Here is a 20,647-nt window from a genome sequence, read left to right as displayed (position 1 = left end):
GAGTGCAGCACAAAATCAGACCACAGTGTGTGGTGAAACTGCGCGTGTAGACGTTTGTTGTATGCATAACCTCAATTTATTTTAGATGAATTTATGCTGTTTTCAGTGCCACCATCCTCTATCGGATTATTATCTCTAGTGGTTGTGTCTAGTGTCTGAACGTTGACCTTTCTTGTGTTCATATGTTCTTGGTCATTTCTAAAAAGAGCCAACTCTCTCTCTCTTTGTTTTTTCTTTTTTTCTTTCACTGTTGTTGCAGCATACATCCTTGCAGAAGTCACTAAACAACAAGAAACTGTGTACATTTGTATATGGTTGTTGCATCTTTCAGTTTATTCTGATGGCAATTCTGAAGACAAAAGTGGTGAAAATGCGATGGCATGCATTGGTGTCTCCCACAGGGTCAGTCTTAAAACTACCACCAGGTGGCATTCAAGTAAAATTAAAAACAAAAAATCAAACCCTCCCTACAGTGAATTTATTGAGATTAAGCGAGGAGATGATTATGCCGGTGTAGCAAACAATTTACAACATTTTAAAGCTTTTCATCTTGGTATCAGGAACAACACATCTCATTTCATTAAAGCTTTTACTTTTGCTTTACTGGACTGATGGGAATTTGTTTTGCAGATATTTGGGCATAAAACTGAGGTGAACGTAAATGTCTGAATTTAATTTCCTGGCAATCCATCCAAGACTTGTAGAGATATTTAACTTCAAAACCACAAATGCGAGCCTCAGGTGGAAAACTCAGGGAATAACCAAAGTCAATCGGATTGCCTGTAAAGTCTGGAAACCATGAATGTCGATTCAAAATGTAATGACAATCCATCGAATAGTCTGAAATATTTTAGTCTGGACCAAAGTGACGGACTGACCAACCGATAGACTGACATTGCCACCCCTAGAGCTAGTCGCTGGTGGGCAAACTGCAGTGTCGACTGTTAAAACATCCAGCATATCTTTAGCATTCCTGTACTGCCATTTCTTGTTACTTAACATTCGATATAAACAACAAAACCAGCTACAGTTTCTGTGAAAAGTGAAATCAGCTGATGCTGATGTATTGGTGAGGCTCTAATATTGATTTAACCTCAGAAGCAAATTAAAGGTCCCATCTAGTCATTCCAGATTAATTCAAAAGTCCTGTCACCAAACTTTTGTGACAACCACATCAAAAATGACTGACCTGAAATCTTGGCCATACATTTAACAAACGTCATAAATTCCTGACAGGGCTGATCTTGGCTCATCGCTGCTCTGTCTTGTTGACTGTCGAGTAGAGAGGATCCTGTAGAGATCTGGATGGTTCATTGACAGTAGAGCAGGTCTGACTTGGGCTGTGCTTCACTGTAGAGTATTCGCAGGCAGATCTGGGTTTGAGGTTTAGTGCCTCACCACCAGCTTTGTTGTTGGTGTCTTGAAAGTTGATGGTAGAGTAACACAGTGAGGCAGAGGGATTTGTGGGAAAGTTGGCGGTGGCATAAATCGTGTTTACTGCATTTCCTGAGTCCGGCATCTGGACGCACTCCTGCATCTCCTCGTAGACATGATCCTTCCAGGGAATGAAAAATACAGTTTATGCATTAAGCACTTTCCACACAAATTGTGCTCAGCATTGTAGGTTGAATTACAAACAGGTTAATAGTTGGAAACAACAACACAAGTACTATGAACAAAACTCGAAATAACTCATTCAAAAAGTGTTTCTAAAAAAACTAAAGTAAAATTAGCCAATACATCCTCATACCTAAGCAACTTTTAGAAATTTTACTGACTGTGGTATTTTATGAATACTGCCTAAGCGGTACCTCATACAGAGACATACATTTATTCACTGTTATAATTGACCTTTGTTCACTTTAGATTTGCACTTTTTCACTGAACTTGTGATATTTACTGGATGTTCTCATTTAATCAACAATGTCACCATTTTACTTTGATAAGCAGGCCACTCTAATCTGTCATGTTAGGTTTGTTGCAATAGATACACGCCTCAATGACAACATCCACTCATCTTTTATATCACTTTTCAGTAAGTTCACATGAACAGTGGCTGGCCTGTTCATGTCAGAGATAACTGGCCAATGAGACTCGGTCCGTGCGGGTCCAGCCTCTGTACGGGGCAGTACCAGCCCAAGAAGATAACTGTGAACCACACCCGGAAATCGGGGCTCCTTCTGACAGAGATCCTGTGAGAGCTCTGTTACTCTGAGTCCAGCGCTGCCTTATTTTACCTGTGACCTAAATAAATTCTACATCTGTGAACTGAAGATGTCTTCAGCTTGTTCTTGGGCTTCCAACTAAAGAATCGGGCTAACATCACTAACCTCTCTGACTTGCTGTGCCGTCGCTCCATCTCTTCTTTTTGAATGTGAAAATCCTGGCAGAAAGAAATGTAACAGAGCAAGAAAGAAGGACTTTTTCTGCTGCAGCACTGTGTACAGGTTAATAAGAGAAGAGAAAAAAATAGTTTATTTTGACTCTGACTGATAGCGAGGACTTTTTTTTCTTTTTGCCGTGGTATGGAAAGAGGTATTGAGTATTGTTTTTTGTACTAGTGCTGTATTGAAGTTCACAAATCTGGTATCATGACAACATTAGATGGAAATGTGGTTTTGTGTGTTTCATGTTCTGCGAACTGGTAATAACGCTTACGTTTGTAGGTAAGGATCAAAATTAGCACGAACAGCAGCAGCAACGCAGCTACACAGATAATCACTGTTGTGATGACCTGAGAGCCACCTGCAAGACAAACCACACAACAAAGAAAACATCCAGATTTGTTTCAAACACATTCAACAGGTCATTATCATCCAGAGGTGTCTGTGTTGAAGAGTTTCGCAGAAGTTGAATTACAAAAACGTGAACATCTTCCTCTTCCTCCTCTTGTTATTCTGCAAACATGCTGTCTCACCGTGACTCTCAGCAGATGCTGAAGCAGTTGACTGGGTTGAAGAAACAGAAGATGTGGGTACTGGTGTTGATGCTGGAGGCGAAAAACAAAGTGCATTTGAGTTGTACATGAAAACATTAATAAATTAACACCTTGTCAAAAGATAGAAAGTTAAAAAAGAAACTGGTAAAACCTGGCAAATGATAACATCGCAATCCAGTAATTTGAGAAGAGTAGAGAGGAAAACTCTTTGATCAAAGTTTGATGTCAGCTGCCTTTTCTTTTTCTTGTACTCCCTCGCTCTGTTTTACTTGCCAACGATGGTTGTTAATACTGTATGTCCACCAAATGTTTTTTTTTTTAATTGGCCTAAAGTTTCAATTTCTAAGTGGTTCTTTGTTAGGGGAACATTGCCTCATGTTAGCTTCAGCTGAACCCCACCATGCATTTTTTTATCTTTAATGAAGGGATCTTTTCCAATTCAGTATGGGTCACAATTACAGTGAACAACATATGAGAGCAGGTATACGTCACCTTCATGTCAACAAAATGGCCACGCCCCCTTTTGGGTCAAAATAAATAATAAGTGCTAAGTAAGTAAAACTGCCTGTGCCAAACTGAAAAAACTAGCTGCACCACACCTAATTGCTGCATGTCAAACAATAAAGAAAACCAAGTTTACAATTTTCTCCACTTTCCCAAAGAGCGAAGCAGCGTAAATGAAGAGATCTGTGGCTTCAGGCATAGAGAGAATGAGTGTAGTCACAAAAGGAGCATATGCTCTGAAATGACGTGAAAGTAGATGATATGATCACTTTGTGCAGGTTTAGTTTAACAGCTGATATTAACAGTTAAAATGAGCTGTCCTCTTTGCTTGCTAAATATGCATTAACATGGTCATACACTGTAGCAGTAAGAAAATTTAAATTTCACTCCCAGTATGAAAGTTGTTAGGGTTGAGCATGAACTTATACTTTTAAAAGCTTGGAAACTGAATTTAAATAAATAAAGTAATTTTAGAAGATAAAAGTCCAGCAGTAATCAAGAATTACTGTAGATTTCTTTTCAGCAGTTACCCTCACTCAATCTGAACAAGGGGCAGATAGCATCCACACAATGAAATCACATGACTCACAGACAGTCATTGAGAATTTGTGGAAGAAGAGGTTACTGCGTCCTGGGTAATTGCTTTCTGCTCCACACCAGTATGTCCCAGTGTCATCTGTTGTTACTTCTCTCACTGTTATGGTGATATTTCTCTTCTCTTTGTCATCCCTCATGGAAAACTTTGTGTTCTCTTTGAGCGGTTCAGTGCTTGCTTGACGTTGACATATAGATGGATCTTCTCCTTTACAGATGAATTTCTTTGTTAGAGCTTTATTTGGATATTGACACCAGTATGTAAAATCCTTTCCAGCAGTGGGAGACCTTGAGAAGGTAGTAATATCTGTAGACAGACAGCATTGACAACATTTAACTACATATTTCATATACATCTTAAATATTTGTGTGAGTAAATCAAAGTGTCAGAACTGTGTGACTGACCTTTAACCTGCAGTTGTATTTTTCTGAGTGTCGCTCGGTAAGGTCCTTCATTTGATTCCACTCCACACCAGTAGACACCAGCATCCTGTGAGGACACATCACTGATGGACACATTGAAGCCACTGCTGGTTTCTGTGAGAGTGAATTTCGCTTTTGACCCCGGAGAAGATTTTGTTGACAAAATATCCTCACAGATTAAATCGCTATCTTTGCAGAAATCTTTGACACTGGACTGGTGTGTGTTTCCTGGATAATCACATGTGATGGTGGTTTTAGCTGTTCTGTACGCAGTTTGGACAAATGGAGTCTGGCAGCCATGTTTCCCTGCAAATAAAAAACGACAGGTGAAAGATGCAAAACCAAGTAATCACAGTGTGGTTCACAAGTGCACAGAAAATACAAAACCATAAAATCCAGCCAGAATTTAAGGTAGTGGCCAAATATGCAGAAATAAAACAAAAAGTAAATTATAAAGCTTTTGGAGGAGAAATTGTAGAAAGGTTAAATTCTATAAAAGTGTGGTTTCAAAAGCTTGTGACACTGACTCACCTGATTAAAATGTTTCATTAATACTGTGTTATGGATGGAAGATATATGTCATCTCACCTACAATGAAGTTTTTTTATTTTTATTTCTTTATTCACTTTTCTTAGTGGGCTTGTATTGTAATTTGTTCTTAATCACAGTTTGGTTTCTGATAGCTGAAGACATAATGACTGAAGTTTGTAATAATGGCACCAAACTTTAAATATCTGATATCTGAGGTCTTTTAGGATTAAATCTGTTGTCAACAATCTACGTGTTGATGTGCATCTCAAAAACAGAGTTCCTGAAAATTTGATTCATGCATCGTGTTATTCCATTTTATGTTGTAATTTTTATCAGTTCGTTTTATTTGATTTCTTAATTAACAAGTTTGACCAAACTTTAATTTTGAGTCGATTAAAAACACATTCAAATTGAGTGTCTCTTACCATCTCCCTGGTCTGGTTCCTCTGTGTCAGTGACGCACTCAAGTTGGGAACATGTACACCGGTCGACCCCAAAGTCCTCATGTTCAAGTTGTTTGATGGCCACCCTGACTTTTTTATCCTTGGTTTCATAGAACAGGGAAAAGCTGCCTTTGATTTCCCAGTCATCCTTTTCACTGCTGTGTGTGTTTGTTTGTGTTGGATCATCTGCATCAATGTTTGTATCCTTTCCATTTGGTTCTGGATATTTGCAGGTGAATTCAACCCATCCTTGTTGACATCCCTTCCCTTCAGACTTGGCCTGATAACCTGTAGATCAAAGACAAAAGCTGACATTATTTCAGACGCTGAAACAATCCCAGAGTTACTGTAGTCGACGTAATTAGTATCAACTGCTGTGTCAAAGTAATTTGTATTAAAACTATTTTGGACTTCTTTTATGTTATTGTGTTGCAATGATGCTGTAGAGAAATACCCTTGTGGACTATCTGGACTGATCAGCACAGATCAACTGTCAAACTTGTGAAATGAATGGTTTTAATCAATATTTTTATGTCATCCTTAAAGTTGACATGGCGACCTTGTCTCCACCAGCTCCTGAGGGAAATGTCTGGCTCTTTAGCTGCTAAATTCTCCACTGTGTTAGCCAGCAAGAAGCTAACACTGTCTATCTGCTGTTTGGTACTAAAAAAAGTAGTCCATGGTGGGTCTATCAGAGCTTTGTCTGCTGAAAAAAAGCTTCCTCTTGATGCAGCAAAATGGCCCTGATGAAAGCAGCGAGTCAACCATAGCAGTAAAATTTTGCATGAAACCACAAACACTGAGCTGAAAGACGATAAAACACTGTTGAGTTGGGTGAGCTGTTGGTTCGAGGATACTTCTGTCATGTACTTGTACTCATGTGATCCATTGTTTACAGATTTAAAGATGTGGTTGCGTTGTTTAAAGGCCAACACCGATTGGATTAAACTCAAAAATATTCCATGCAACTTAGCGAGCAAGTTAACTAGGTATAGTAATTGCAAAGCATCAATTTTGAGCTGCACAGTCCAAGACTTTTCAGTGGGTATGTGTGGTTCATCACATCTGCAAATCTCTGATACATGAGTTACATCTAAGACTAAACAAACACGGGTCTGAAAGCTTCATATTTAGATCAACATCCTGGAACCTGGTGTTTTTTTTTAGTCACTTGTATTAACTGCACTTCCTGTCATAATTCTACTGTAACATTTAACAAACATAACAGTGAATTTCCTTTCAGTTGAGAATGTTGCTGCCACAGTTACGGCACCTTGAGTTGTTGCACCTGTTCGGCCCTTTTGAACACACAGCAGCCATATATGACTTTCACTTCTGTTTTTGTTTTCTCCACTTTCAATTGTGGGCACAATAAGTAAGTCTGAATTCTTGTTTTATCATTGTTCAATATTAGCAACCCATTTTGCATGATTTGTCCAAAACAATTCAACATAAATCAATTCAAAAGCATCACTATCTCTGTATGTGCTAAGGTATTTTTGTCACAAGGTTTCATTAACAGGCTGTGTGTTGTATCAAATTGAAAACATGAGGTCTGAAAGATGCATATTCACATGAAATCACACAAACAACCTGTGTAGTAACCTTTTATTTACAGGTTATATGATTTATCCGTTTTTTTATTTTATTTACATGTTTATTTAAATTGGTGTTAAATGTTGGTTTTAGTTTCTGAAACTTTGACCAATACAAAATAACTAGCTGAAACCACAGGATGTATTGAAAGTGGCTAATGTCTTTATTTATTATACTATCTTGATAGTATCTATCAAATCTTTAATGTCAGCAGTCAGGCAGTAGTAATCTTTTTACCTGTCATCAGTGAGAGGAGGAAAAGAAGAAAGCTCCTCATTTTGATCATTGTGGATGCTGAAATCCTCCGTGAAAGTATTGATACTGTTCTTCAGTTGGTTTTGTCAGCTCTTCTTTTCATTTGCTGGTTGATCTTCAGCATCTGCACAGCTGTGTCTCCTGCTGTTTAATGTAATAGGTTACCAAATACCCACACCCTTTTGTGTCCTCTTCCTCTATTTTTCTTTCACTGTCACTGTGTGTTTCTGTATGTCGCATATATCATGTGCACAGCATCACCTGCACATCTGCTCACTATTTTTAACTGAAGCCTGTACATGAACCAGCATCATCATTATAATAGCCCTGGTCATCATGAACGAATTATTACACTTGTTTGTAACCCCTTTTTACATGTGGATAGCAATCCAAGCAGCATTTGAGCATCACTTTTGTGTATGTTTCATTCCTCCAAATGGGAAATGAGTCTGTACAGAGTTCTCTAAAGAGTTGCCTGTGTTTTTATTGCTTATGGTTTAATGAAATAATCACATTCTTGATGTCGACCTTTGACAAAAAGGTCTGGTTTGATCTTTGAGTAAAACCCAAGTAAAATTTTCTTTGAGTAAATCTTAGTTTCTGCCCCTTATGTTATGCAAAATCCAAGAACATAAGTCCAAATAACTAAACATACAACAAGCGGGTATGGCACGAGGAACACAGGCAGAAATACAGAGAAGGAACAAACTCAGGACAAGGGAACAGATGCACAACAACCTGACCTAACTGAAAGAGTGAAAACATACTGACTGAATACATGAGAGGCAAGACTAACAAGGGACAGGTGAAACTCATGCATGGGCTTGAAAGGCAGGCAGTTACAAACAAAGCATGACTCACGGGGGGGGGGGGTTAGAACATAAAACAGGAAATAACTCAAACCCAAAACCACAGCAGCTCATTAATTTTTGCCTGTCATTTAGTCGTTACGAGGCTGTTCTTAGTTTATCGTCGTTGTCACCTTCAGCAACAACGTGTGGGGAGGTCTGGCAAGGCTGTTGAGTGGCCGTGGATGGATGCCACTGCAGTCTGCGGCAAAGAGGCCGAATGATGGTGGCGTGAATGAATGAATGTAGGAAGTGGGGACAGTTGGGGGAAGATGAGTAAGATGAGGGTGTAGGAGAATGTTCTTCCTGAAAACAGGAAGTTACAGAATGATAGAGACAAAAAAGCCAGCACTGGCTGGAGTCTGAGGTCCTCTGAGCCAGGCTGTTAGCTGTTGACAGCTGAGGCTAATAACTAACAGTCATTTGGCTTTTATGTTTGTCGATGTTTGACTTTAGCAGCCTTGATGTATCAGAGGAGCCTGACGAGGGCAAATTTTAATGTCTTTTATGTTTTCCTGAAATTATTTTATATTTTCTGGTTTGCACGTGTCTTCTTTTGATATCCTTTATTTTTATGTTCCATCTTCTTGTATTTTTCTTTTTTGTGTCTCTGTCAGCAAAAGCACTTTGTAACTGTTGTTTTGTGCCACATAAACACATACAATTTGTAATATTAATCTCTGGGTGAAGAGAGCCACTTAATGCAAAGGTAAACGTAGCTTAATATTACTATAAAAACTTTTTTTTTTGTAAATCAGATACAATAATGAAATATATTGAAAAGAAAAAAACATACAAATTCATGATATTGGTGAAAAAATGGTGAATAAGGAAACTGCTGAAAAACATTTATCCTTCAATGATGAAAAATAAATATTGCATAACATATTGCACATGGCATGTACTGAAAATACACTATACAGAGTGCATCAACATCAGTTTGAGGCTGATGGTGTGGGGATATATGACAGACAAATACTAATACTACAAAAACTACTAGTAGCAGTAGAAGTGCAGATTGGTGAGGTAATGACTGCTATTACTTTAAAATGTGTACATTTGATTCTTTATGTCCTTGTAGCATTCTATCATAGCAGTGATTTAGTGGTTTTAATAAAATAAAGCTGTGATTTGTGTAAATAAACTCATATTTTTTCCAATCACTTACATGTGAGAAGAAGTTAAATGAAAAGTTTTAGCATTTTTTGCTGAACAGTGGTGTTTGGGCTAGAAGCCGTAGATCCGTACTTTGCCATTTAGTCTTTAATCAAGATCAACTAGTGCTCTAACCCCACATGACAGTATTATTCATATAATGATATCCAGCCTTGGCCCTAATCTAGACCAGGACTCGACACATTAATATGTTCCTCTAGGCCCCAGAGTCCCTTAAAACAATACCACAAATGCAGCAATAAAGCAATAACAATAACAAACTGACAGCAAGTTTAAATGCCAAATGATTGGTTCAAACTGTCAATTTTTTTACATACACACATGTATATAAATCATATATTATAAATTATTATAACTATTTTATAAGTATCACATTAACATTTTTACTCAGTATTGTTCAGAGGTGTTGATTTAGTTCTGTTGTCCTTTTTGATGTGAACTGCACTGCCGGATGCAGAACTGGTAACTTTGTGTGAACAGCTTAGTGGATCCTGTGATTTCTGAAGTCTATGCCTGTTTTGATACAACAAGCCCAATCAACAATGAATGAAAACTGTCAGGACTTTGCTCTGTGCTGCTGTGGGTTGCTGACAGTAGAATAAAAAGGGTCTTCGGAACATCTGGATGGGTGACTGACAGTTGAGTAGGTGGGAAGTTGGTCATTGTCCCTCACAGTCGAATATGTGTCACCACTAACTTTGGCAGAGCTGTCGTGACAGTTGACATTTGAGTGGTGATGCGAGGCAGAACAGGGGTTTGTGGGAAAATTAGCAGTGACATAAATTGTTTTCAGTGCAGTTCCTGAGTCTGGCTGCTGGGGGCGCTCCTGTATCTCTTCATAGGTAGGATCCTTCCAGAGCAGAGTGAAAAACACAGCATTAATAGTTCATATGCATCATTAATCCTAACAATAATCACTAACCGTACTAATGGCAGAAATCATTATGTAGAACAGACGTTTCTGTTAGCCATGCTAGCAGTGTAGCTTTATGGATGGCAGTGCTGATCAGGTCATCGCTCAGTCCACCGCTTTGATCCAGACTGAAATATCTTAACAACTGTTGAATGGGTCACCGTGAGCATCAGCAGGTTTATATTTTGAGTAACTAGTGACATGTCTTGAGATCAATTGGGTGGACTGCCATGGAATTTGGTTGAGACATGCATATCTGCCTCAGGATGAACTGATCCCTTGTCTTTTCATCTAACCGTCAGGACACAGTTTTCACTCATCCAGTACTTTACCTGCAGAACTATTAACTTTAGCGTCAAGTGTACTTTGCATGTAATGCTTAGCAAATGTTGGAATGCAAATGTTAGCATTTAGCTCAAAACACTGCTGTGCAATATAGCCCCAGAGCTGCTAGCATGGCTGTGGACTCTTTTCATTTCATATGATTTTATAGGCTTAACGTTGTGTATCTGTAGCAATGAGCACAATACTGTATTGACTTCTGTTTTTGCTTTCCTGATGGATCTCTGATTGAACATCACTTGCAAGTCATTTACACATTGCTAAGGATTTCACAGCAATGAAATTCATTTTCTTCCTCTTTTCAAACATAGAATAAGTAACATTGGCTTCATATATCTGTTTTAAAAAAGCCCTGATGTCATTCAGGCATACAGTAGGTGATTTTGCACCATCATTCTTTACAGTTTCCCTGCTAGCATTAGCATTCAATGCATTGCACCACTGTGTAGGTAGGTATAGCCTCACAGAGCTGCAAGCATGCTTGTAGAGGCTGAGACTCTTCCATTTGTTGTCCAATACTAATGCATCCACCCACCCCACACACAAACAAACATGTACACTTACCTCTTTCTGTGCCTCTGCATTTCTTATGTGTTGTGACTGCTCAAATCCTGGCAGAGACAAATCAGAAAATGTATGAAAGGGAAGAGAAAAAAAAACCTGAAACAGCTACACCTGTTGATGTTTTTGAGGTTTGTGTATCTCTATACACATATAAACATGAGTACAATGCTGGAAGCTGGACAAATATTAATTTCCAGCCATGAAAAAGGATAGCCAGGATCACTTTATTCTTTTTATATATTCATTCATTCAATTATGTAGTCACTGCTTGCCAGCCCACTTACTGTAAGAAGAATGTGTGTGCTTGCATGTGTGTGAATGTGTGTGTTTCATGTTATGCAGATTGGTCATCACTTACGTTTGTAGACAAGAAGCAAAATAAGCACAACCGCCAGCACGGCTACACAGACGACTGCAGCAATGATTACTGTTGACGAAGAGCCACCTACAAGAGTCGAAACCACACAACAGAAGAATGACCATCATTAACACACAAACCTCATCCAGGACAATCACAGTAGGTTTCAGAAAATAAGTGCTTTCCCACCATCAATCTCAGCAGATACACTAGCTGACTGGGTTGAAGAAATGGCAGGTGTATCAACCAGGTGATGTGTTGTTGATGAGGTAATAGATGGTGTTGATGTAGATGGAGACACTAAAAAGACATGAATCAGACAACTACACAGGTCAACAACACAAGGGATTCATTTCTCAAAAGATTGTTATTTGTTAACCTACAGTAACTTAATAAGATGGATTCCAAGTTGATCAGTAATCAGAAGTTATTGTAGGTTTTATTTTGATGCCAGCAAGCATTTTATAAGGGGGAGCAGAAGTTACGCATGTCGCAAAAGTGGACATGATGTCATTTTAAAATGCAGGTCAGACTACATCCAGACAGTAAAATAGTGAGGACACTAACCGACTGCCATCAGAAGTCTGTTGAAGAAGAGGTTACTGCGGCCCGGGGCAGTGCTTTCTGCTCCACACCAGTATGTCCCAGTGTCGTCTGTTGTTACTTCTCTTACTGTTATGGTGATATTTCTCTTCTTTCTGTCATCCTTCATGGAAAACTTTGTGTTCTTTTTGGGCGATGCAGTGCTTGCCAGACGTTGACATATAGATGGATCCTCTCCCTTACAGATGAATTTCTTTACGGAAGCACCGTTTGGATATTCACACCAGTATGTAAAATTCTGTCCAGCAGTTAGAGACCTCGATAAGGTAGTAATATCTGTAGACAGACAGCATTGACAACATTTAACTACATATTTCAGATACATCTTAAATATTTGTGTGAGTAAATCAAAGTGCCAGAACTGTGTGACTGACCTTTAACCTCCAGTTGTATTTTTCTGAGTGCCACTCGGTAAGGTCCGTCATTTGATTCCACTCCACACCAGTAGACAGCAGCATCCTGTGAGGACACATTACTGATGGACACGTTGAAGCCACTGCTGGTTTCTCTGAGAGTGAATGTCCCATTTGACAGTGAGGAAGATTTTATTGATAAAATATCCTCACAGATTAAATCGCTGTCTTTGCAGAAAACCTTGACGCTGGACAGGTGTGTGTTTCCTGGATAATCACATGTGATGGTGGTTTTAGCTGTTCTGTACGCAGTTTGGATAAATGGAGCCTGGCAGCCATCTTTCTCTGCAAATGAAACAAAGAAACGTGAAACACGGAAAATCTGTCCATTATATCTGCTTGTTGTGACTTCTGATGTTTCAAATTGCACCTTCGGCAGCAAATGACAGCGTCAAGTCTTCTTGGAAGTGATTCTACAAGCTTGGTACACCTCTCTTTTGTTTCTGCCATTCTTCTTCGCAGAACCAACAAGCTTAACTTTGGTTTGGTAGAGAGCGTCAGTGAACAGCCATTGTCAGATCTCTCCAGAGATGCTCTATTGGCTTCAGGTCTGGACTCTGGCTGGGTCGCTTTAGGCCTTTCCCAGGGTTTTGCTGAAGCCACTCCTGTATTTCTTGCCGGTTTGCTTTGAGTCGTTGTCTTATGAGGTCAAAACCTTCAGCCCAGCTTGAGATCCTGAACATTCACTCGGAGTTGCTGTACTTTTTTCTGCACCCATCCTTACTCTATCCTGACGAGTCTCAAAGTCCCTGCTGCAGAAAACCATCCCCGCAGCATGATAGTGCCATCGCCACCGTGTTGGCCTTTAGGGATGGTGTTAATAAGGTGGTGCTCAGAGCCTGGTTCCTCCACCTCTGTTGGGGATTGCAGCCACATAGTTAGTTATTGTTTCATCAGATCAGAGGATTTTGCTTCTCAGGGTCTGAGAGTTGTTCAGATACCTTTTGGCAAAGTCTCAGAGGGCTTTCATTAGTCTTTTAGTGAGGAATGACTTCTGTTAGGCCACTCTAAAGTAAGGTGCTTCTAAACTTCTTCCATGTAAGAATGATGGAGGCTCACATGCTCTTGGACTCTTTCAGTACTACAAAAATGATCTTCTGTCCTTTGTTAGGTTGTTCCTTGACACAGTCCAGTCCAGTGGAACGCTCTCTCGACCTCATGGCTTGCTTTTCGCTCTGACATACACCATTAACTAAATACAGTAGACGGGTTTGTTCCTTCCCTAATTATGTCTTAATGAATTCAATTAATTAAGTCATTCAATTCTGAGTGTTGTTGCATTTCATAAATGCTGCGTGGGAGGGTTGGAGCAGATTTGGAAGGTGTAGTTACCCTGTAACAACGTTTTAACAAAGGACATGAGAGACAGTAATAAGAAAAGATGCAACATTTCTTACCATCCACCTCCACGTCTTGGTCACCATCATCTGATGAGTCAGATTTGTCGTCAGATTTACACTCGTACTCCCCAAAGTCCTCCTCTTTGAGTTGTTTGATGGCCACCCTGAGGTTTTTAGTTTTTGCATCATGGAACAGGGAAACTCTGCCTGTGGTTTTCCACACACCTGGTTGAGGACTTTTTATGGGTGCTCCTTTTGGAGGAACGACAACAATATTTTCATGTTTTCCGGGCATTGGAAAATTGCAGGTGAATTCAACCCATCCTTTTTTGCATCCCTTCACGTCCGATGAGGCCTCAAAGCCTGAAGAACAAAGAGCAAAGTTAACGTCATGTCAGATTCTGAAACTGTCTCAGAGCTATAGTTGTAATATGATTTCTATCATCACAACAAACACTGCTGGCATGTAAAGAAAACTCACTCTCTGGATTAAACAGCAGATCACAGATTTACCCGATTACACTTGTTGATTATGTATTTTCATTCATACCTATTTGTTATTTTTATTTTTTGGTAATTTCTGAGAAAGATCTGGAGTCTCTGTTGAATTTTGTAAAGTACATTTCATATAATTACTAATGTCTTTTTGCATTTCTTAGTCAACAGAGGTGTCCTCGTCACACTGTTGCAACACCTGTAAAATTATAAGTATAACATTTATTATTCTACAGGTTTGTAATTCTTCTGTGATTCAGCCTAGTTTTATGAAAAGTGGTTAAATACCCTTTTAACTTCTGTGTTACATATAAAAAAGCAATAATGTAGTGCAGTGCATTTAGACACTAATGCTTTGAGTTTGAGAACCTGAGTTTTGTATTTTGTTGCAATTGCTATAGTTATAGAGCTACACAGTATTGCAGTATTGTATATTGCAGTAGGATTTCTGCTCTTATTGATGGCTGTGGCAAAACACAAAGCTCTTTGTTCAGACCAGCATTCATTGTAGCATTCATTATTCTGTTATCAGGTAATAATCGTTTTACCTGTCGTCAGTGAGACGATGAGCAGAAGAAAGCTGTTCATCATGTTGGTGTCAGATGCTGAGATCCTTGGTCAGACGATCAAACTTCAGCTGGCTCTGCTGGTGGTTTCAGTTTTCTCTGTTTTGTCTCTGCAGCCGGTTAGTCTCAAACGTTGTGTGTCCTGAATATCTGTCTTATGCCACCTCAAGACTTCTCGCCCCACTTATCTTATCGACCTATCCTTCCTCTTTTGTTCTTTTTAGAAATCTTTTATAAGCTCTCAAAGCAGTGGTGATAACTACAAGTATGACGATGAAAATGATAGCAATGACAGTAAGCCCCACGGTCTACAAGTTGTCGTGGTTTACTGCATTGCATCATCAACCTTGCAAGCTATATAAAGCAAACAGGATGTGAATCACATAGAATTTCCTGCCAACAACATGAAACCACAAGAAACTGGTGCCAGTGAGGTCATATCTCATACTTAACTTTTCATATTTCATTAGTTTTTATTGGTAAACTATTTTAAATGTATTAATCCTTATTTAGCACAAGTTAATGTTGAGATAATCCAGTATGAGGACAGCAAAACTTCATTTCGTACGCAAACTATCTGCCATCTATGAGTGAAAAAGGTTTTTTTAAGTGTATAAGAAAAACAACGCATCACTGGTTTCCACAAGTCACCACTCGTTTAATTCGGCGTGTTGGAAAAGTTTTGTTCTTATGTATGAACATTTTGGAAATAACCAACCAAAGTTCTTAAAAAGTTATGATCAAATGAACATTTATAGTAAAAACACTACACTGCCTATCTGGAGCCGTCAGATGTCACATGTCTTGCTTAAGGATTTGTCAGCACAGCACAGGAAGCACCGGGTATCAAACCACCAACTGGTGGGGCTAATAGCAAGAGGAATCCCAAGTGAAGCATACATGTTTTTCCAACAGGCATGTGTTTCCATAGCGTCTTGTACCGGCGATCCTGTGTCTTTAACCTGTAATTATCCATGGTGATCTGCAACAAATCATTGTTAAATCTGTGTCTGACATAAGATGACCTGGAGTCAAAATGGGAACTCTAGAAGAGCAAAGGTCTTGCGACAAGAAAGACATTATGTCGAAGTACAGCACTGATTAGCTAATGTGTGTGTGTCGAAGGTGCCCTGAAGCAAGTTACTGACCAACCTCCTGTTTCACCAACAGTGTTCAGCCACATGTGTTACTGAGGTAGAACAAGAGTGAAATAATACAAGTATGATAAGAACGAAACCATGAGCGGAGCATCCTGCAGTGTGTGAGGACCAGAAAGTTCTCACACTGACCTCCACACACACCATCAGATTGTGTTGACTGTGTTTAAACCCACATTTAAAGGCCATCTCTCACAACTAATAACACAGATCATTTGTCCTGACAGTCCTCTCTGGGTATCTTGGCTGGGTACAGTAGGAGGGACCTCCATCGTATTTAACAAAAGACTAATGTTTTTTGGCCCATGCCGTGGGTTTGGAGTCTGATAGCGTATGTCATCTGCTCCAAGTGAAACAAGGAACAATAGCCGAGTGTGTGTTTATGGTTTATGAGTGTGTTTGCAATCGATGGGACTGCCAGCCAATCTGGAAAGAAAACACAGATAAGATTGAGATTTTATATTGTACGGGGTGTGTAGAGCAAATCAAAGTGCCCAAACACACACTCATGTAGGGCTGATTGTGTTTATAAAGACTCTGACTGTGATTTATTGACATTTATTAGTTATTTACGACCTGCTGGTGAGAAGGACATTTAATAGGGCGATTGAGTAAAAGCTGAAGTCTTGGCTGGAGTGATGAACAGCAGACCAAAGAGGGAAGCAACCTTATGTGTGATGGTCTAGTGGACAATTTTGTTTGGTTTTTTTTTTGTTTTTTTTGGTGCATTTTTTAGATCTTCTGTTGTCATGAATGCATCTTACATTCTGGACTTGGCAGTCCAGATGTAAATCAAGATGCATCTTAGGATTGTGGATTGTCTGATCGCTTAAACCGCCTCCAGAGGTGAACTGAAACACTATGTATCCTGAGATTTGCCAAGTTTAAATATATATTAACTCACAGCTCCTGTTAGGGCCCAGTCATAGCAGCATTTTGTAGGTTGTCTGTGAAGACCATGTACTGTATATACACAGACACATCAGCTTTTCATGAGCAAAGAAGCACACCTCTGTTTTTAGCTTTGTTGCAATACATTTTCTAGATCCAGTTGGTTGGTTGGTAGAGCTTTTTTTCAGCCTGTTATAACACATAGTTCCTCAATTTTCTGAGAGATTCAAAGTAACAGCATTTCTCACGGAAATCATGTCATGGCAATGAAATCGCCACAATTTCATACTTCTCAAACAAATGAAACGAAAAAAAAAAATCTGGAAAGTTGAAAGCAGCTGGTGAAGAATTGCTGATCTACAAAATCACATGCATATTTGTGCCATTGAACAACTTGCTAAAACCGACAGCACCCACTGCATGGCACGCAAGTTGTTACCAAGTCAGCAAGTTTCCTGTAAATTTCTGTGTGCCATTTTCTGTTGTTCAGGAAAGAATAACATCAAGCACGTCATTGTTCACGCATTATGCCATCTCACATATGTGGTGTTGTACTAGTGCACCTGCAGTTATGCACAGTACATAACTGCAGGTGCCAGTTTGTTCTGGGAACTGTCTCAGTCACTCACTTTCATTCCTACATTCGCAGATGACCGTCTGTTAAACCCCAGGGAAAGGACCTTAACACACAGATCACTCTGAAATGATGCTCTCTCTTGACTCTGAATGCAACCTGTCCTGCACTGCCTTCTGGCTGATTGAGCTGTCGAGTTAATTTCCTTCTCTAATCTCTTTTCTCTGCATATATGATCATAGAACGTTGATGCAGGGCTTTTGAGTAGTGTGCTATTTAGAACCATCTGCTGTGCTAAACCGATGAACAGAACATGATTTCTCAATAATAGGCATCAAGTGTTTTCTTCATGCCTCATTCTGCACCAAAGTGAAACATAGCTAAAGATCAAAGGTCTATGTGACAGGTTTGCACTATTGTAAAGGGTTAATTTGTAATGGTGTGATGCACGTGAGCCACGGTTGTGTTGGACCTGTTGTGTTAGAGCGTGTGGACACTTTACTGTGAAGGTTGATTGATGAGGGTTAATGTTACCCTGGAGTTAGGGGAGCTGTAGTGTGTTTACTCAAGGATTTAAAAGCCTGTCAGTAACCGCCGCAGGGTCACCTCCTGCAAATTCCACTCTCTAACACTCAGACACACATTTAAGCTGCCTACTGATCTCAGTCCAGCCACTGATCGGCCCACAACAAGGGGAGATGCTCTGCAACTGACTGATAATGTGATCCCTCCTTTTAAAATAGATCCTGCTGTTCGACTCTCATCAATGCTAAAATTCACTTCTGAAATACCGCTGAAGTAGGTAGATAAACTTGTTTCGAGGATTCCTTTTTAATAGAATGTTTCTATACCATTAATTGACCGAGCGACCTCATTAATCTTCATAGCTGCTCTTATCGGGTTTTGAATTGCTTTTACAATGAAGCAGATAATGCAGTATAAACATGATCGTCACTAATGGTGGGGAATCTCCCTCCATTAACGCCGGGTTTTTGAAATCTCTGAAAAGCTCAAGTCTGTCTGAAGATATAACTGCACTAAATTCCCTTTTTGAGAGGAATGATGTGTTTTTAGTCCCTGCCTCCCTGAAAGCATTCCTGTCTCGGACAGAAACACTTGACAGAGAGATTAGTTTACATGCTACTGTGTGTAAACTATGAAACATTTCATATAAATAAAACATCATTATCTCTAATGAAATACATTCTTTATTTCATGTTCATTCGACAGTGATGAACTGGGTCTGTCACAACAACAATGACAACACCACTGTTTCTGCATATTAATTCATACTAGTTTATGTCCCACCTCTTACATTCAAGTTATGGAAAATTAACCAGCATTCATTCATATTTAATCATTAATCTGTTTGTTAAAATGTACTGATGGCCAAGCTGTATTTAAGAGAAAGTACGTATCATTTATTAATCACTATCTCTGAATCTGTCAAAACTTTAGGACTTAATGAAGCTAAAGGACTGTTCGGTTGTAATACTACATGAAAAATGTGACTTGTTCTTGTTCCTCTATTCTCATGTTTGCTTCCACAGAGAGGTCGGAGGTCACCGCCAGTCACATAATATTGGCACTATAGTTGGAACTATCTAAGAGCCTTGCTCAAGGACACTTAGGCAGAGCTGATGCAGAATTTAACACTTTGCAGTCTCTTTTTTTTTTCACTTTTTTAAAAGATGAGAAATTTGTGTGGAATGAAACTACACAAATAAACCACTGCCAGTGTGCTGGCTGTGGTTTATTTGTGTTTAATAATATTTGTCAGTTTTGCCTAATGTTACTCAGCAACATCATTTCCTGGAAGTATTGAAGGAATCATTTAGGCTTAAAAAAGATCAAAACCATCATAACGTCATGACTCTTTCGGATAGAAGGCTTCGCTCGGTGCCATAAAATCTCCCGCTGACAGTTTTAGGCCTTCGTCCGTTTAAAGTGCTGCTCAGTTCATCTTTGAGAAGCTTCATGTAAAATGATGAATAATGCCTTTAATCTTTTTCTTAAAGTCAGAAAAGCTCAACAAACACGAATAAATGACCTTAATAAAAGTCAAGCAGCAGCACTTACAATCTTCAAGATAAACAGAACACAGACAAACATTGGAGCTCGGCTTGTTTAAGAGAACTGACTCTCATGCCCCGAAGCCCCAAAGTCCATCTGATACTTGAAAGCTCCTCTGCCTCAAATGTACTAATGCAAAGTTACAGTTGCTTTAGCCTGAAATTCATTTCGACTGAGTGTGTTGAACAATATATATCGAATTTCACGTTGAGGAGTCGGTGCGCTTCAGTCATTCAGTCTTCGAAAGGGTGTTGTTTGTTTTATTTCACCTTAACCAATCAGTAGTGAATGACATGTTCATCCTGTCCATTGTAAATAATTTTCAGTCAACACAAAAGGTGTGGTTCTGGTTGTTAATAGCAGTTTATTAAAGAAATATGTCTGTCTTGATTTTGTAATGGCTCAGTATAACCAGGCTTGGACCTGAAAGCGTGACTCAGAGAGCAGGCAGGTAATGTTTCGCGTTCAGTTTCACTTGTGGTCAGAAAAAGGCAAAAGTCAATACCAGACAGGCAAGGAAAGTAAGGCAAGCTTATCCAGTTAGGGATCAGAGGAAGGGTAGCAAAACAATGGACAACCAGACTGATGATTGAAAAGGCAGAAAGAGATGAGCACACTGTGGCCTGACAAATCACAGTTTAAATGCTCAGTCTGACCATACCTTATGCTTCTCTGGACAGGAAAACAAATTCAGAGTCGAAAGGGTATTTGGGGGAAAAAGGGTCACCACAGGTTTTCCCCTATCATGCAACACTGCAGGGACATCGACTAAACGGTTTTGGCCATTAAATTTTCTTATTCTGGGGCCAAAACTATTTCAGGTTGAAATTGTATGTTTGGTGTCTGAATTATTCTGTTTTCGTGTATGTTGGTGAAGCCGTTGTTGAAGGACAGATTCCAAACGTCATAACAGCAGCGTGTGAGACAAAAGCGGTTATGATTCCTTCGTCATCTCTATCTGTCAACGTAAATCTGATGCATTCAGCTCAGCAGGGCTATCCCTTCATCCATCTGTCCTCTCAGTCTGTCTGTATGTGTTCAACCCTCCCT

General features: G+C 39.3%; 1 protein-coding gene across 6 annotated transcripts; it reads right to left on the bottom strand.

Annotated features, from left to right (window-relative positions):
* Positions 1-310: 310 nt before the first annotated feature.
* On the bottom strand, positions 311-15,195 carry LOC121624125. Of its 6 annotated transcripts, XM_041961751.1 has the most exons (9): positions 14,885-15,195; positions 13,899-14,204; positions 12,463-12,786; positions 12,053-12,364; positions 11,675-11,785; positions 11,486-11,572; positions 11,128-11,174; positions 7,267-10,158; positions 5,590-5,721 (listed from the first exon to the last, which is right to left on the bottom strand). In XM_041961751.1, the coding sequence occupies exons 1-8, from the start codon at positions 14,925-14,927 to the stop codon at positions 9,865-9,867; spliced, it is 1,524 nt and encodes a 507-aa protein (XP_041817685.1). In that variant the 5' UTR covers positions 14,928-15,195; the 3' UTR covers positions 5,590-5,721; positions 7,267-9,864. The 6 variants fall into 6 exon arrangements, with proteins under 6 accessions (XP_041817678.1, XP_041817693.1, XP_041817702.1 ...); XM_041961744.1 differs by lacking the exons at positions 11,128-11,174; positions 11,486-11,572; positions 11,675-11,785; ... (2 more) ...; positions 13,899-14,204; positions 14,885-15,195 and adding exons at positions 311-1,555; positions 2,331-2,437; positions 2,659-2,745; ... (1 more) ...; positions 4,032-4,343; positions 4,442-4,765 and having other exon boundaries at positions 5,416-5,721; positions 7,267-9,858; XM_041961759.1 differs by lacking the exons at positions 11,128-11,174; positions 11,486-11,572; positions 11,675-11,785; ... (2 more) ...; positions 13,899-14,204; positions 14,885-15,195 and adding exons at positions 311-1,555; positions 2,331-2,383; positions 2,659-2,745; ... (1 more) ...; positions 4,032-4,343; positions 4,442-4,765 and having other exon boundaries at positions 5,416-5,721; positions 7,267-9,858.
* Positions 15,196-20,647: the final 5,452 nt, after the last annotated feature.

This window comes from Chelmon rostratus, chromosome 2 (genome assembly GCF_017976325.1).
Source record: "Chelmon rostratus isolate fCheRos1 chromosome 2, fCheRos1.pri, whole genome shotgun sequence".
In the NCBI taxonomy this organism is placed as follows: domain Eukaryota; kingdom Metazoa; phylum Chordata; class Actinopteri; order Chaetodontiformes; family Chaetodontidae; genus Chelmon; species Chelmon rostratus.
This window is presented reverse-complemented; position numbering and strand designations above follow the sequence as displayed.

Excerpts from the sequence above, each read along its gene's own strand:
- LOC121624125 (XM_041961744.1), bottom strand. The coding sequence starts at position 7,315 with ATGATCAAAATGAGGAGCTTTCTTCTTTTCCTCCTCTCACTGATGACA. Across the intron at positions 4,766-5,415 it reads GGAACCAGACCAGGGAGATG|GGAAACATGGCTGCCAGACT; the intron begins GTAAGAGACACT and ends TTTTATTTGCAG. Across the intron at positions 4,344-4,441 it reads AATACAACTGCAGGTTAAAG|ATATTACTACCTTCTCAAGG; the intron begins GTCAGTCACACA and ends GTCTGTCTACAG.